The 18,588-nt window shown below is 39.5% G+C and overlaps 1 protein-coding gene across 4 annotated transcripts in view; it reads right to left on the bottom strand.

The window, feature by feature from the left end:
• bru1 (bruno 1) overlaps nt 1-18,588 on the bottom strand; it is a 756,396-nt gene that overhangs the window by 277,106 nt on the left and 460,702 nt on the right. Inside the window, exon 1 of one of the 4 annotated variants that reach the window (XM_065222375.1) lies at nt 3,079-3,703. The exons of the other annotated variants lie outside the window; for them this stretch is intronic. Coding sequence (XP_065078447.1) covers nt 3,079-3,257 — 179 coding nt within the window. The 5' untranslated portion in view covers nt 3,258-3,703. Of the gene's footprint in view, nt 1-3,078; nt 3,704-18,588 lie in introns of those variants that run through there. 4 annotated transcript variants of the gene reach the window in all.

Raw genomic sequence — 18,588 nt, forward strand, 5'->3', positions numbered from 1 at the left:
GTCAAGGATAAAAAAAAATCCATCCATTATCCTAAATTCTCTTTTAGTTGATTCTCTGGGCTAATCAGGCTAATAAGAAAACAATGAGGAACAAGAACTACAAGTACAGTACTTGTTCGCTAACTGGGCGTCAAAAATAGACGTCACATTTAGTTTGGCATTTCATTGCCAGAATTGGTGAGACGCATTCAAATGCTACATTAAGAGTTAATATAAATAAATTTGTAATTATTTTCATTTCACATTGAAATCAATACTTGCAAGCGTATTTGGCGTATTTATCTCAAGTGCAATGTGGTGAAAATATCATTAAGAACCTTTACACTGTTGCAACTCAATGCACGTATTTTTTTTTCAACGTCGATCAAACAATCCATTGAAGTTCCTTCACTGTTTTTTGACGTTTGACAAACCAGTCCAGAAAGCGGTGCCGGTGGTGTAGTGGTAAGCGTGATTACCTCTCACCCCAGCAGGCCTGGGTTCAATTCCAGTCGGCGCCACCGGGATGTTCTGAGGGGGAAGTAAAGCCATTGGTCCCCGGTTCATGAGTTGATGGGTTGATAGTTAGGGTCTAGGTGTGGGAGCTGCCTCTCTGGCGTCGGTAGCATTGGTGCTCAGCACGAAAAACAAGATCGACGGGAAACAAATCAAGGGAAAAAAGCCAGTCCAGTTAGCGAGTGGAATTCCCGGATATAAATAACCATCCAATTACTATAAAATAAAATACAAGTAAATCAAAATTGTACAAGGAATTTTATCATATTGAAAATTACAATACAACCCATATAGTAAAAAATTTCAACAATAGAACTATGTAATTTTTAAACAACTGAGCTGTTCGGTAATAGTTTAAAAATCAGTGAAAACTTCAAAAACTAGAAAATTTATTCAGACTTCGTTCATTATCCCATTTAAAGACACAACAAATGTGCTGATGCTATTGTTTTCCTACATGTAACCGTCATTTGACAGTTTTACCGATTCAAATGTTCAAAAACTTGCTAAAATTCAACCGACTTCGGCGATCTCGTATGAAAACGCCAATCTTGCCTACGACAATGTGATAGTTTTTCTTCTTGACCTGTGTTATATATTCATCAAAAACCTTCTTAATTTTTGCATATAATAAAAGCATAACTGGTGAAATGACTCAGAAATTGAATGTTATTCTAATCCCTTTTCTAATCCAACAATGGGCAATGCAAAATCTCTTTGCAAACAACTTTGTGCCCATTCTCGTCGCACTCCAGCCAACGATGTCTTTAAACATTCTAATCCCCAATAAAAGGAATCCTCTGTCCATAGGAATGATAAATTGCCTCCATTCACAGCCGGTCTTCTACCATCACCAGAGACAAGTGGTGCATCATCGGAAAGAAAACAAAAAGCTGCAACAAGCATAAAACTCATTTTTCCCCTCGCACCAGCCCCCCCCCCCCCCCTCAATCCTTTCCAGCATAAGTAACCTATCTTCGTTCAATCATCAGATACATACATCTCATTCAAGGAAAAAACTACTGTGCACTCTGAAGTCTCGGCAGCAAGAATCGAGAGAAAGAGGTTAGGTCGAGCAACAAATTAGTCTCTTATGGTCGGTCGTCAGTCCGACCTTCTGCATCTGACTTCATCTGGGACCTTTCTCTGGTTTGTAGATGTAGCCATTAACGACCGAGATACTCAAAGCAGCAGCCGCCACCGGTCGAGTCGAAACATAACGCAATGGGTATTGACAACCGAACGTGGAAAAATAGGAGGGAAAAAGTAGATTCGTATGAAAGGATTTTCCCGCCCGAAAGGGGTCACACTGAGAGACAAGCAGGCAGTATGGATGTGTATATGTGAATGTTGCATGTTGGACGTGTGACGAGGAAAAAAAAATGATGACAAATTAGAGACAAGAGTTATACAACAAGATTTAGGAATCTCATTTTTTACGTTCCGTTTGTTTGAGGAAAATGGTGTCGTCTTTGCGCTGGATTAGCCACAACAGATTGGAAGCGAACTAGGGCACGAGTGTGTGTTTTTAATACGACAGAAACAGAGAGAGGAAAATTAAGGATTTTTGACATTACACTGATTTCCTCTGCCTCTGGGAGGTGAAGGGGTGTTGAGTTCTGGAAGACCTCTCCGAGAGCATCCGTTTAACCATCCATCCATTTCATATTATGTGTGCACGCGTCGTGCTCGTGCATATGAATATGTCACAATCTAGATATCTCTTTAGTTCAAGTAGGAAACCGATGGAAAACAACGACAGTAATCGCAGAAATGATGCGTGAAATTGTTTGCCGGTTCCATCGCCGCCGCCGAGGACAATCCGCCCTGGATTGCTGCGGATTTAACGATGACGACATCTGCTTCTTCTGCTGTCGAAGGTTTGCGCCGCCGTCTGCTGCCGACGACGACGGGCTCACTGAATCCATCATCGTAAATTTTCTTCCCGCGCAACGACGCCAAGTGAACATCATCATCCCGCTCAGTCGCCAGCAGCCGACGAATATTTTTCTTTTCACTAAGTGGCTTATTTTCCCGATGGTTTTTCCACTTTCCAATCCACAGACGATTTTTCTTCGGCTAGAGCACGCAACTTCGCAGTAAAATTAATGCTCACGTCCGCCACTTTTATGGACAGATATGTCCGCTTTCGCTAATTTTTCATTCCTCGACCAATTTTTCATATTTATCCCCACGAGATTCCTCGCATCGCACAGTATTGATCATCGCACTAAACAGAACTAGCACACAAAACCTGGTCAACATCGCGGTCGAAGGAAATCGTGACCAATCACTTCGCACTGTAGAGCTTCTTTCGAAATACCCAGCGTGACAAAACACCGCCCGGCACAAAGGGGTGCTAAACACTGTGTTATCGAACGACTATTAGCGTCGTGCACTACCACCATGGTTCACTTTGCTTCCCTTCAATTGCAGCCAGGCCTAATGGAATTATACACACTCAACGATCACCGGCCACATCTCGGTCAAGATTTGCCTGGAATTTTCAGCGATCCCCACCACCCTTCTCTCGGTATTAGCCCCGGGGACGCTTCTAGTTGGGCACCCGGAGCGATCACTCACTTGGTCACTTGGTGAACGACAGGTGACGACGACGGTCGCAACGCCAACGACGACGATGGCGACAACGACGCAGACGACACAGACGGCAACGGAATCGACGACAGAATACAACTGTCAGCACCGGACTCCGGCTTGAAGTGCTGAACTTCTTCGAAGTACGACGACGACGCTCGATTCATAATTTTCCAACGTCACAAAGTTTCTGCTTTTCTTTAAACAACGACTAACAACGAACGCGAAACAGAGACAGTAAGGCAAAAAAAAACTGCACAACAAACAAGAACTTTTTCAGCAGTAGTTCACGAAACTAAAAACAACAGAGGGCAGTAGTATGAGGACGGCGGCGCGTCGTTGATGGAACACGAAACACAACACAACAACAGCGCACACAGCAAAATAGGCACAGAACGCGCGCGCGCTCGCTTCGACCGATCGATCCTCGTTTGAAACAAAACGCAGCACAACTAATATTTCATAGACGTAATGAACAATGACGAACCCCCCAATCGCAGCCAACGGCAACAGAAACAGGCGTTCAGGCAACCGCCATGCAACATGCTACAAACACCATACATTCTCGATGGAAGTGTGACAGACGCTCACAGCGGTGCTGTCTGTATCGTTGACGATGATCGCTACTCTCGCGGTCTTTTCTCATTGGTCTCAAACACTCATTGGAGCCAGAGAGAGAGCGCGCAAGAGATTGAGTGATCCGCGGTCGGCGACTGTATGGGGATATGCTTTGTTTACATACTTTCAGCGGTGTGGATAAGTCGCAGTCAAAGTGAAGACTTAGTCTAGGGTAAATATTGGTATTACGGATACACGGATTGCCGGTCTACCAACAGGGGCTACTACTTTAAAAAAAAACAAAATCTGATATCTCTTTTATCAGGATTTTCCAGGATGTCCCATTAAAAACCTTAAAAAAAATTTGGGGCATTTTCGAAAATTTCACACCAGGATTTTATCAACGCCTAAGATCGAAAACGCACCAAAGAGGATTGCCCCTTAAAAATAGCAAAAAGGTGAAAATGAACATCTTTTCTATAATTTGGAGGGGAATACGTCGACAATTCGATGCTTGTCAGCTTGAGTCAACTTTCAACATGCAAAGATTGCAAACCAATTACCATTTATAAAGCTGCTGAAGGAATATCAACGATAAGTTATAAGAAACTACTGATAGACCTTATTTTCTGATTCAAAAATCTTATAACAGTTTTGACAAATCGTATAACATTTTTCGAATATTCGCTCTAGAGTAAAGTGTTTAGTTAGACTTAAATGAAATTAATAGTTGAAGTAGGCTTCAAGCATTAAGCCTGCAACATTTTGTTTTTGTAAAATATGTACAATAAGTAAATTTTTAAGCGGGTGTCCACATTCCCCCATTGGCCAGCGCCAGTGGTGTAGTGGTAAGCGTAACTGCTTTCTAACACCCCAATGGGTCTGGGTTCAATCCCAGCCGAGGTCGGTGGGATTTTACTGAAGCATAAAAATCTCTGGTCAAGTCTTCCTTCGGAAGGGAAGTAAAGCCGTTGGTCCCGGCCCATGTGTGTTGAATGGGTGCGATATCCTACGCAGGTGTGGAAGCTGCCTTCCTGCACATTCGATTGCCGTCAATGGATGGCAATCGATGTCCGTCGGTGATTGGCACTAGATTGCGGAACAGAGACCGAAGTTAAATAAAAAGATGAAGAAGATTCCCCCATAGGCCATATTGCTATCACTAAAATTCCTATTCCAGAATCATAAAAATATTACAGTGACTGAAATCTTAACAAAATCTAGAAGATCCTTCATGGTCTATAATCTTCAAAGAACCTAAGATATTCCCAAGTAACATTTTAAGTTTTATGAAATACTACAAAGCAACTATAAAACAACATTCATAAAACCCTGGTCAAGGCTATTTTGTCATTAATGCATCCACCAAAACCTCATTAAGACTAGAATATGTCTAGTTGGCCCACCCTGGAGAAGGTTCTGAAGGGTGTATTCTCGAAACTCGTCAAGATTGATTTACTGCAAAAGGTTGTATGACGAACGCATTCAGAACCATTTGAAAGCTACAATTAAAGCTATTTAGCAACAATAAAAACCCTTTTCGAGCCATTTCCCCTAGCCGCATGCTGAATCCACTAAGAAAGCATCAATCAAGATAGAAAAGGATTTATGAATCCGATCTTATCAAAATAATTAAAATAGAAACTGATGGTATAAAAATATTGTTGAATATCCAAATTTATTACAATAGTTCTCATTAAGTGACCTAGTTTTAAGTGCCATATTAAATTTTATGTGAAATGTACGTGAAAACATCGAAAAAATTAAGTCCACCCTCGTAAAACGTCGATTTGACCAATTATTTAACATTGAAAAAAAAAATATATTCTTCAGATCGAGCTTGGCCGACATTTTTTTAAATGATTTTCGCATTTAAATGTTTGCTCATTGCTAAATTTACCAAAATATAGTTATATCCAAGGCAACATAGATTGAAAATCGAAGATTGTAAAAAAATAAGCAAACTAATTGTAACATGGCGGTGGCATAAAAGTTGATTTTCATGGATCATTTGTGAAAAAGTTGTTTTGCTTTCAAGAATTCCTTAACAAATTAATAAGGTTTTAAAATGGCATTTATGAAGAAAACTTGCAGGCTGAATTGTATTTCTCTAAAGCCATTTTTCTTGATCCTAAACCATTCAGATTAATGGCAGCATTTATGGAGGCAAAGTTGCCTGCAGAAAGTTAAACGTCAAAGTTTGTTTATCTTTCGATAGTTGCGCTGTGAGATCCAGGATTCTTCCAGGCGGTTTTCTCCCGATGGATTGTGAGCAGTTACTCAGATAGTTTGCGATACTGTTTTACAACATTTCGCATTTCGAACAGCTGGAAGCGTAATCGTTCCCGAAAAAGATCCCCTTCTTCCGAATGGTTACAGAAGTGCACGATCCAATGATGCAGAGATGTACGGTTGAATAAAATTTTCGAAGAGTCTTTCGCCGAATAAAATCGCTGCTATGGATCCAGGAACCAGCTGATCTCCGCTAACTAACAGTTTCAGCGGTTTGCTGTCGGTTGTTATTTCGATTGTCATCGCAAGATCTGGAGAAGGCTGGTAATTTTTTCAACTTTAGACAATGTTTTATGAGTTCGAGGGCCGGGCTCACTTTACTCTTCTCCGACAGATGGTCAGTCGTTGGTGGTGTGCTGGTTCTTCTAAAGAAGTAAATTTATCTGAAATTGACTTGATTTTTTCATCCTACTTCGTCTATCCTTCGAGATTTCCTTGTCATAGATTTGGCATTTAGTAACTAAAGGGTGATACGGTCAAAATTTGGTCAAGGGAAAACGCGTGTAAATCGGTGAAATCGTTTATTTAAAAAATCAAATTAAATTTCTTTTTCAAGTTCAATTAGTATAAAATTCAGGAAAAATATTCAGTTAGGCTTCCGCTTTTCCAAATCCGAATTGCCGGGCCTTACGCTTGACCCCTGCCATCAGATTTTGTACAGCCACCTTGTCCACCTTGTGCCGCAGAAAGCCAGTTTGCCTTGAACTGCTGCTCGCCCTTAGCAGTTTTTTTGGTCTTCTTTAGGTTCCGCTTGACAATAGCCCAGTATTTCTCAATTGGGCGGAGCTCTGGCGTGTTGGGAGGGTTCTTGTCCTTGGGAACCACCTGCACGTTGTTGGCGGCGTACCACTCCATGGCCTTTTTACCGTAATGGCAAGATGCCAAATCCGGCCAAAACAGTACGGAACAACCGTGTTGCTTCAGGAAAGACAGCAGACGTTTATTCAAACACTCTTTCACGTAAATTTCTTGGTTGACAGTCCCGGAAGCTATGAAAATGCTGCTTTTCAAGCCACAGGTACAGATGGCTTGCCAAACCAGATATTTCTTTGCGAACTTTGACAGTTTCATGTGCTTGAAAACATCTGCTACCTTTCCCCTTCCTTTTGCCGTATAAAACTCCTGTCCCGGAAGCTGCTTGTAGTCGGCTTTGACGTAGGTTTCGTCGTCCATTACCACGCAGTCAAACTTCGTCAGCATCGTCGTGTACAGTCTCCGGGATCGCGCTTTGGCCGTCGTATTTTGTTTATCATCGCGATTTGGAGTCACTACCTTCTTGTAAGTCGATAGTCCGGCTCGTTTTTTGGCTCGATGCACGGTTGTAGACGATACACCCAGCTTATTTGCGGCATCTCGGAGAGAGAGGTTAGGGTTTCGCTTGAAACTACCGGCAACTCTCTTTGTCGTCTCAGCGGCTTCCGGTTTTCGATTTCCCCCCGATCCAGACTTCCTGGCTGTCGACAAACGTTCCCCAAACACTTTAATTACATTTGTAACGGTTGATTTGGCAACTTTTAGCGATTTTGCTAACTTTGCGTGCGAGTAGCTCGGATTTTCGCGATGCGCGAGCAAAATTTTGATACGCTGCTCTTCTTGCTTGGACGGCATTTTGACAACTGAAGAGTGAATTCCAAAATCAAAATAGGAGCAACATTCTACACACACACACCTTCAAAATGAGGGGTGTTCAGGTTTTTTAAATGCAAAATTGAAAGAAATACGTCAAGTTGATATTGACCAAATTTTGACCGTATCACCCTTTATGAGGAACCATCTTTTAAGCTCAATTGGTAAACAAAGTAATTGGGGAGTTAATGATGCTTTTTAAAAAGGCTAAAAAGCAACAATAAATGCTTTTTTCTCTAATGTAAAACCTAATAGTTTTATGGATGCTTTTATAATGATAGAACACGTTTATAAAGTATTTTATAATGATATTAATAAACAATTGCTAATGACGTTTATGCTTGAATTATAGAACAGTTTTAAGGAGGGATTGATAACTGTTTTAAATTTATTTTTAAAACAAGACAGTTTTTAACTTTCTTGACAGACTATAAAAGGTTTTTAAAACAGCAAAAAGCTGAATTACTAAGCAGGAATGTTTTACACTTTAAAATACTATATTTAAACTAAGTGAATTGTTCATTGCCGTTATAAAACCATCATAAATCAGAATGGATGCTAAATGGTTACTGAATTGCTACTTGGGATTAAGAAATATTTTCTTTGATCTGCATTATTTTGATTAAGTTCAAGATTTAACTCCAAAATGAAACATTCATTGTTCATATTTTTTTTAATTGGGCAGTTATATAATAAATCTTAAATTTAAGTTTTAATTTTTTGAAATTTGAACATCAGTTCCTATATTATTCATAATTAGGTTTCATCTACCGATTGGGCAAAAATAAAAAAAAATAAAATTACTAAATATTGCTGTGTGTGTGTGTGTGTGTGTGAGTGTGTGTGTGTGTGAGTGTGTGTGTGTGTGTGCGTGTACAATCTAACCCCCACTGTCCGGCAGTGTTATTATGGAAGAAAACTGCTTTTTATTACCTTTAAATTAAAGCAGGTTTAGTCCGGGAGTTAGAAGGTGTTAGCTCTATTGCAGCTCCAGTGACCCATTTCAGAATGCCTGGTAATTCACGACCACTCCGAGGTCACTTTTACTTACAATAAACCCCGCATGTTCACTCTACCTTTATCAAATGGATAATGGTGTCATAAACACACTTCCAGATTTAAAACTATTATTTCCAAATCTGGCACGTATATAGTTTTGAAATTTGTTCAACTGTATAAAATCGATTTGAATGGACATTTCTTACCAATTTTGTTTCGAATACCTCTTGATTCATCTGCTGGCAGCACTTACTGGCCCTTACCGGCGACCAACCCTTACTCAAATGCTTCAACTTCCCGGATGGCGGCCCGCTTGATTCACTCCATCTTGATGACCTTCTGTTTGCCTATCAGCCTCTTCCACTTTTCGTCCTTCAGATACAAATCCGGAATAAGATCTTTCTTTTTTTTTTACACAATCAATTTTAGAGTTTTTTTAATCGTTCAAATTGATAAAAACCATAAAAACACAGAGACTTTTTTTTTAGCAAAATCAAAACACGTCATTTCAATCGCGCGGCCTACTTCGATCCAAATAAAATTACTAAATATTGCTGTTTTTAAAAGATTTTGATTGCGTTTTGTGGACGCACATGCATCATTTGGCATAAGAAGACGGGGCGTTTTTCTGTGGTGGGAAAAAGTGACTTCCATATCTATCACAGATTACAAATTCGACAGAAGCCGGCGCCGGTGGTGTAGTGGTAAGCGTGACTGCTTTCTAACACCCCAATGGATCTGGGTTCAATCCCAGCCGAGGTCGGTGGGATTTTTCCAGGCATAAAAATCGCTGGTCACGCCTTTTTTCGGAAGGGAAGTGAAGACGTTGGTCCCGGCCCATGTGTGTTGAATGGGTGCGATATCCTACGCAGGTGTGGAAGCTGCCTTCCTGCACACTCGATTGCCGTCAATGGATGGCAATCGATGTCCGTCGGTGATTGGCACTAGATTGCGGAACAGAGACCGACGTTAAATAAAGGAAGGAAGAATGAAATTCGACAGTGAGTATGCATAAGGGCGTAGCCCCGATAAACGATTCTCTCTTTTGTTAATAACTCTCTTGGATTTACATTTCTCGGTGCGTTTGCTGTTGCATTTGATAGCCAATACAACTTGTTATAGCACAGTTTTGGACAAATTTCAGGAAATGCTTCCTTTAGCATTTGAGCAAATTGAAAGAGAAAATCTATGAAGAGAATCGATCATCGCATGGGCCCTTGTGCATGCTCACTGTCGATTTCTCGATGCGTTTGCAGTTTCTTTTAATAGCCAATACCTCGGCCAATATAACCTGTTACAACACTACATTGAACAAATTTCAGATAATATTCAAGCTGAACATTGCATTAGGTCCTACGTAACATTGATCGATTATCTTCGTCGACTTTCTCTTCTGTTAATAACTTGAGCATATAACCGTTTCTTGATGTGTTTGTCGCTAGAAAAAAGCTTCTATTACACTGTGCAACAAATCGAAACTTTTTTTTTAGAATATTTGAAAACGATATCTCGTTGTCTTACCCCTCGTTTGGGTGATTTTTCAAATTGGGTACCCCCTAAAAATCTAGAATTCATGTAAAATCACTGTAAAACCCATAGTATGTGCTGATATGTTGAGATTTCCATAAAGTAATTATTTGAACAACCCAAAAGAATAAAAACAGTCTAAATCCGATGATTTTAATCATACTTTATTGTTATTTTAATCAATTTAAAATTATTATTGGCCTTTCCTGATTATACGAATAACACAACTTTCTAGGACTGAGAAAATTTGCGATATTTGACTTTCTTGTTGTCGCCATCTTTATGAACTTTGATATGTTGTCCCGATGATGGTCGTATATTGAAAACTGATTGAGAAATGCGTGGACAACACCAGCTAAGGAAATCTAATGTAATCTACCCACCACTCCTTCCCAGAGACTCAATCTTGCTTCTTCCGCTTCATATCAGCTAGGGATAGTTAAAAACTTTATTAGATCATTGGACAAGAAAACGTCAGCGTTTCTATGTTTGCGTGACGTGTTCCAGAAACTAAGACCAACCAAACTTTAAGAACCAAACCAAACTTATCTATATGATAGAATAATTTTAATTTTATTCGTTCGGCAGGAATACTTAATGGCCGGATATCAGGAAGCTAGAGAAGAGTACAGTCTTCGAAAACAAATGTTTGCCAAAGGAACAAGTTGCCTGGAGATGCGTTAAAGATGTGATTCATAATTGTCTTGGAACAAATCGGTCTCCAAGATTCCGATCAATTATTGAGAGTATGATAATCATCGCGTTCAACGATATAAATGTGCACATGTCCCTTAAAATCCATTGCCTGCATTGCTAACTCGATCAACTCGAAAAACAATTGAGCACAGAAACCGATGAACACGGCGAAAGATTCCATCAGATTGCTGCACCATTTGAAGCTTGGTATGCAGGGAAAAAAAATTGGTATCTCTGTTGACATAATTATGCTGGAACTTATTTGAAACCGAGTAATTAATAGCGTCAATTTTGGTTTTATTGAGCATTTTCTATAGCTTTAGATCTTTGAGTGACTACTTTATAAGAAAAATCACCAAAATGAGGAAAAATAGTATGTGTAATGGTTGTACTGTGAATTTATATGGATTTTATATTTTTGAGGGGGGGGGGCACAATTTTAAAAATCACCCAAACGAGTGGTAAAACGGCGATATATTGCATTTAAATGTTCTAGAAAAATGTTCCCCTAATAATTTCCAACAAAAAACTTTCAAACAGCAAAATCGTAATGTGCTTTAGTTAGACAGCATACGACCATCATCGGACTACATACTAAAATTCATATAGAGGGTGGTACCAACAAATTAGGACGTGTTACGGTATAAGTATGTTCTAGACATACTTGATTTTACATGAATTCTAGATTTTTAGGGGGGTACCCAATTTGAAAAATCACTCAAACGAGGGGTAAGACAACGAGATATCGTTTTCAAATGTTCTTAAAAAAATGTTCCTATGTCGTAACATGTTTTAGTTAGGCAGTATACAATCGCCATCGGGACAACATACCAAAATTCATAAAGAGGGCGGTACCAAAAAATTAGGACGTATTAGGGTATAAGTTTGTTCGAGACTTTTACTCAGGGGACCACGAGAAAGTCAAAACAAGTGAATTTTCCCAGTCCTAGAAAGCCTTGTTGCACAGTGTTATCGATCTGTGTGCTGAAAACACAAGGAGAAAGTCGACGAAGAGAATATGTCAATGTTACTTAGGACCTAATGCAATGTTGTTTCGCTTAAATATAGGAGTATTAAGAGAAAATCGATTAAGTGAATCGATCATTGCAAGTAGGCCCTTTTGAACGCTCACTGCCGAATTTCAGTACCTACACAGAAAAAAATTCTGAATCTTAACTATCGCGTAAAATCTCCCTTCGTTTAGTTTTGAGCTATACTTGGCATAAACAGCAAAATCGTTTACAAGCTTGTATACAATATTGCTAATTTATGCGATATTGCGCTTCAAATTACACGAAGTATCGCGTAAATTTATGTCAAATCTAGCGTTAATTTTATGTGCGCTATATCTCGCAGAAATTCACATGAATTTTTCGAACGGTGTAGCACTGAAAAAAAAAACTCGACGGTACCTCTATTTATGCAAAGAGATTAGCATTGCAAGTCCCTCGACATCCCCAAGTCATCTCAGACATCAGCAAAAAATCCGGGATTTTATAAATCGTTCTATAGCATAATTTTCCAAGTAGGATGGACTTACATAGCTAATCTAAAAACATAAATAGTGAAACCGTCTGATAATTTCAGTGCTTGGTACAGAAATCTGTAGGGGAAACGCTCATATAGTTGCGGTACGTTAGAGGCGTTAGGTTCCTATAGTTGTGCATGGAGACTCAATACAAGAAGCTATTTCTTGATTACATTTTCGAAGGGACGTAATAGCTTTTGTAAACAACGCATTTGATCCTCGATTTGGAGTAACTGGTAGCTCTCCCACGCATGCTAACACAAATTTTCCCCTACCTGATTGTGGTGTTAGTATGCGTGGGCGAAGTATCAGTTACGCCAAACCAACGATAAAACGTTTTGTCTACAAAAGCTGATACGTCCCCCTCGGAAAAAGTAATCGAGATTTGGAGAACGCGGGATCGTTATCACTCAGGCGAGGTTGATCCACTTCGGAGTGCTTGCACCACCGAGGCGACGAGGCTCGCTGCCAGCAGCTAGTGATCTCGACGGGAATGACGCGCAAGGTTCGGGGTGTAAACTCGTGCACAAGAACCGCTGCCTTAATACTGCTGCTAAATGCTCACTCGTCGTCTGAAGCGAAAATGAGATGAGACACGACAGCAACGCTGTTTTATAACTTTTCAGATTCAACCAGAACGATGTGCAACCACCAAGTGGTACTCGATTATGACGACTGTGTTTGGGGGAACGCGATGGAGAACGTTTATTTCATTGAAACAGTGATAACATTATCACTTTTTATTTGAACATTTTGCAGCAGTTTTTTTTTTTATGGAAAATTGGAAAAGCATTTATAATAACAGATTTTTAGAGTTATTTCCTATCGATTTTTGTGTTTGGATTTCAATTTCATCTGAAAAATGACAAAGTTATAAGCGGTTAAAACCTTATACCTTTTCGTGACGGTGCAATTTTAGATTTTAGATTACCCTCAGTACCTTCCGTAAGACGTAGTCTACGTAAAAAAAAAGGGGGGGGGGGGCATTTTTAGATATTTGCATTTAAAGTTTTCGAATGAAAAAATCGAAGAGTTGGCAACACTGTAAACAAATAACGATCACAAAATTCAATTTTACAAAATTTCAAAAAGAGTATTCAATGTCATTTTTATCTTTATTGGTTTCAGAGATAGGGGAAATGTCTTTAATGTTGGCCTATGGATCTAAGATTGGGCCCAGCGCTAAAAATCTGCTATTTATCAATTTTATCTAGATGAACGCGTTATTGAGATGGTACACTAATGGATATATTTGGTCGCTATTGAAAATTTTGTCGATAGCTGAATTTATGTATGGGCTCAAATTAGGGGCACTTAGGCCGACATTACATCCATTTTCCCTACGTGCCAGGATTCAAAAAAATATTTTGAAACTGGAAATGTGTGTGTAATACTAATATCCAATTGATAGAAGTAATAAATACATGCGGAGCTTATTGTAAGTGAAAGTAACCTCGGAATGGGCGTGACTCTCCAGACATTCTGAAATGGGTTGCTGGATCTGCAATCGAGCTATCACCTTCTAACTCCCGGACGGTTTCCTGGTACACTTGCAACCATGCAGATTCTAATTCGAACAGTAGTTTGATATCCGTAAAAATACCATTTCAACCTGGTAGTGATTTATCTTAAAGAAAATAGTGGTGCGGAAGGTAAAAAATCTTGAAAATAGTATCCAGAACAACTTCTTAAATTGTCTCGCTGGTCAGCGGATGGACAATGTACGAGTAACCATAACCATACGAAAGATCAAGTAATCAACTTGGTCGTATGCTGCCGAAGTTAAGTGAAATATGCCGAAATGATACCGCACCCTACATGATGATAACTTAACTAAATTTAAAGTCTAAACCGACCCACCTCCCATGTGCTAGGCCCTTATAACAATCCGGATTAAAATTCAAATCATTCGTAATCTTAACCAATCCCTCTCTATAGCATCCAGCTTAACCAAACTGTGATCTCTTCGACATCGCACCGATACCGACGCGACGTACAGATGACAAACGTGCCTCAACAAAACGAGATGATTCACGCCACTTCCAAGATCGTGCCAGTCGCCGTCGTAGCCGAAAGTCCCTACCCAGGAACAATCAATGCTACCTCTGTGCTGGTGTGGGTTCGCGTTTGTTCCTCATCGACATTCCCCGAAATTTGTCATATATGTACCTAGGTATGAACACCCCTCGCTCTCGGTTGATCCCCGTGTTGGTTGCGTCCCATCCCGTGTGATAGCTTTACGTGTGCGATATGATATACTGCCGCGGCCCCGAAAATAACGCCGAAGACGACGATGATTGCGACGACCGACGAGGCAAGATACCTATGTAAGAATATTTTATAGCTATGTTGAACCTTTCCTGCTAGATGGATGGAAGCGAAACTATCATATTCAACATGCACAACAGGAAGAAAGGTGCCCGACTGATCGTGGAGGAAGGACCGAGGAGACGCTAGATTAAAGCGATTGTTGTGTTTGTTTTGTATGTTCCCTGGTCTTTTGTCATTATAGTTAGGCTTTTCTAGAAGTTGCGGGGTGACCCTACCCTGCGATGACAGACAGAAACGCGGATATGGTGGATTACCACAAAGGTGGCAGAGAGCAAAAGAAGAAACCCGCGCTGTAGTAGTGAATAACTAAACAGTATGTGGATGAAAAAAAAAAAACGTTTGTATGCTCATTCGTAATTTGCATAATGTTGTAGCGTGGGGAAGTGAAATGAGGAATCACAGAAACAACATATGACGTAAGCGGGCGTTCGGATTTCTCACACCTTCGACAGAACACATGTCAAAACGATTTCATTTACAGCTGTAACCAATGATTTACATATTTAATTTGCTTGACTTTCATGGGCATGCAATTGATTAAGGGGTGATGTGTAAATCCCGGCAATGACGCACAACACCTTAGTCCGAAGCACTCATCGCTCGCGAAATCTTTATTGGTATGTCGCACTTATCGCTCAATAATCTTAGTGGATCGCTGCTGACCACCGTCACTGCTGCAGTTTAATTGCAGGTTAGTTTACATGTTGACGATGCATTTTTCCTACCTCTGCTTGTGTTTTAACTGGTGTGGGTAGATGTGTAGTGCAACATGGTGCAGTTGAAGAAAAAAATGAGCGACGTTTTCACACGGAGAGGCAGTTTTTGTTTACATCTCTCCTCACTGCTCGTACGTCCACACACCAAATTAAAAGAGAACCCATGTGCGCAGAGTGAGCGCGTCCGGTGCAACACGATCAGCTGTCTCATCGGCTGAGAGGGAGCACGCGCAGCTTAAATTTTCAAGACTGAAAGAGCGAGAACTCACCATCAGCCATGTCGCGCAGCGGAGTGGGTGCAGTCAAAAGCGGATTCTGTCAGTCACGATCGTGATTTATGGCCGTTGTATGCAGCGAGTGTGGTAGGGTGGTGGTTCCATTTTTTTTTGATGAATTTTCACTTAAATTTGACAGATATCAGGTGAGTCGCAGAAATTCAAACAGCATGGTCTTGTATTTAAAAGTTTCATGCAAACTGAATTTAAAATTTTGTTGTGATAATCCAAATTGAGTTACAACCTTTTTCAAAATCATTTGAGAATTTCCAATGGCTTTTCTGTTACTGATTGATTATCTGGGCGGCAAGATGTTTTTTTTTTGCGTTTTCAAGACTGTTCTATCATGTAATTTCAAGATTATTTTGGGTTTATTAATTCAGTTTGAAAAGCCCGTATCTGAGCCATTTTTGTCATTTAAATATTATTATGAGATTTTTCGTTTTAAAGATATCAACATAATTTGTTTTTAAAGCTAAGCTAGTTTAGCAATTGTGAGACTCAAAAAAAGTGTTTAAAAGCCGTTTCAGTGTTATGACGCTTTTTTTTTAGATGTAAGGCCGTTTTAGGGCCCTTAGGATTTTAAACGCTTTACGCAAATAACCATTTTTGTTTTATCAAGGTTCTGTAGGCCATGATTTGGACTTGTAGCATGCTTTAAAACCATAATAAAACTTGCAATATTTCTTGGGTAGGGTCCTTGTCTTCAGCTTCAGGAATCGTTATTTTACAATTTCGTCGTTTTCGGTAGCTCCTTTTTCGATATGATACAACTCATGCGATTTGATAACTCTTACAGACTTTTAAGATCATTTTCGTACATTAAGGTGGAAGTGTCCTAGTGAGTAAATAAACATTTCAATAATGATTTCCTCTGAGACATCACTTCAGATTGCAAAAATCTCTCGTTGATGTTTTGCTATTTTGGTTATTTGTAATCAATTTGATTGCTATTAGGTTTTGGAATTTAGGCAATCATGCAGTATGAAGGCCATTTTTGAGATCTAAGTTCATTTTGGCCGTACGGCATCTGTATTCTGAATTGGTGGATCGTGAGAATATATAATTAACTCATAGTGGGTCGCAATCGACAAAAGTTTGAGAACCACTGGCCTATAGTTATCGAATAAACACTCTCGAAATCAACTCACATAATCTTCTTGCAATCTGCTTTCATCCTAGTTCTGATGAATTTTAGATTTCATGTGAAGGTTGAGATAGATTTGAGTAGAATTGTAAGAGAACCCTGAGCCGATTTCAAACTAAATTTTAATTAAAACTCATAGTAATACCAGAGGAGCAGACCTACTGAGAACTTCAGAGGAAAATTCTAAGGGAATTCTGAGGATAATTCCATGAACATTGTGGGATAATACGAATCCGGAGCATAAGTCTTTGGAAATTGTTGGAGAATACCAGGGTGGCCAGTGAATTTTCATTTTACAATTCCCGGTTTTCCCAGTTCAAATCTCAAAATATTTCTGGTTTTTAATATTTAGTAAAAATAGTGATTGCAATATCACGTTATTTTCGAGGTACTTAGGATCAATTCGAATAGCCTTTTGTTAAACTCGAGCCCTTTTATGATTGTAGAGCGCCAGAATATACCAAGTACCTCATGAGTTTTTTAGGTCGCATAGCCGAACGCTATCTGGAACGGCTGAATGGGTCGAACTTTAGAGGAAAAGATTGTATTAAGACATTGTTTTCAAAATCTTGAACTTGATACGGAGCAAGAAAGTGTTCTACAGTATCGTGATCCGTACTAATAGAAACCTTGAAAACAGATGAAATCTTATAAACAGTTTTAATATCTATGATTCTGAGGCTTTAACATGTGTCTAGAGTCTTAGAATATGCCGTTTTTTAGAGATTTGTGGCAGTAAAAATGTGGGATCATGATTTTTTTTTCTAGATTTAGAGTAATACAGTCGCTGGAAAATTGTGTGGTCTTGGAAAAATGCTCAGGGCTTTAATTAGAAAATTTTTAATAGAACTGTAGGGAAAAGTTCAACGGATCTCTGACAAGATTCCTAAATTAATTCTAGGATTAAATCCTGACGAATTCTTACAAAAATTCCAAGGGAGTTGTGGGGAGAACTTCAAGGAGATTTCCTAGGTGATCCTGGAGAGAGCTGTATTGATGTGGACGATGAGGAGAATAGCAGATAAATTTTAAGGAGAATTTAAAAAGGAATAAAAGCATAATTTAAAAGGTTTTCTGGTAATAATTTCAAAGGAATACTGAGAAAGATTCACCAGACGACTTTAAGTAAGATCTGAGAAAAATTCCGAAGGAATCATGTTCTGAGGCAAATAAAGAAATTTCTTGAGAATGTTTCATAAAATTCAGCACTGAATTCAAAGGTATTCTGAGGAGAATTCAAACGGATTTCTGAGGAGAGTTTTGCGAAAGGTCAAATAATTCCATTGAAATAGCGGCGTCGGTGGTGTAATGGTAAGCGTGATTACCTCTCACCCCAGCAGGCCTAGGTTCAATCCCAGTCGGCGCCGCCGGGATGTTGTGAGGCATTAACATCTCTGATCACGCCTTCCTTCGGAAGGGAAGTAAAGCCGTTGGTCCCCGGTTCATGAGTTGATGGATCGATAGGTTAGGTCCAGGTGTGGAAGCTGCCTTCCTGGCACGTCGGTAGCATTGGTGCTCAGCACGGAAAACAAGATCGACGGAAAACAAATCAAGGAAAAAAAAATCCATTGAAATACACCTGAAAATTTCGTTGAAACTGTCCTCCGAATTCAATTTTCATTGAATTCTCTTCGGAATAACCTTGAAATTATCCTCAGAAAAAATCTCCCTCCTTTCCCTGGAATTCTGCTCACATTGAAAGTCTCCTTAGAAATCATTTGCATTTCTCCTCACAAATTCTTTAGATTTCTCCTCATAATTTGTTTGGCAAATTCTCCTGGAATTCTTTTCCGAATTCCTTTG

Source organism: Ochlerotatus camptorhynchus, unplaced genomic scaffold, assembly GCF_037179485.1.
Source record: "Ochlerotatus camptorhynchus isolate MF236.1 unplaced genomic scaffold, CSIRO-AGI_Acam_v1.1 ptg000167l, whole genome shotgun sequence".
Classification (NCBI taxonomy): domain Eukaryota; kingdom Metazoa; phylum Arthropoda; class Insecta; order Diptera; family Culicidae; genus Ochlerotatus; species Ochlerotatus camptorhynchus.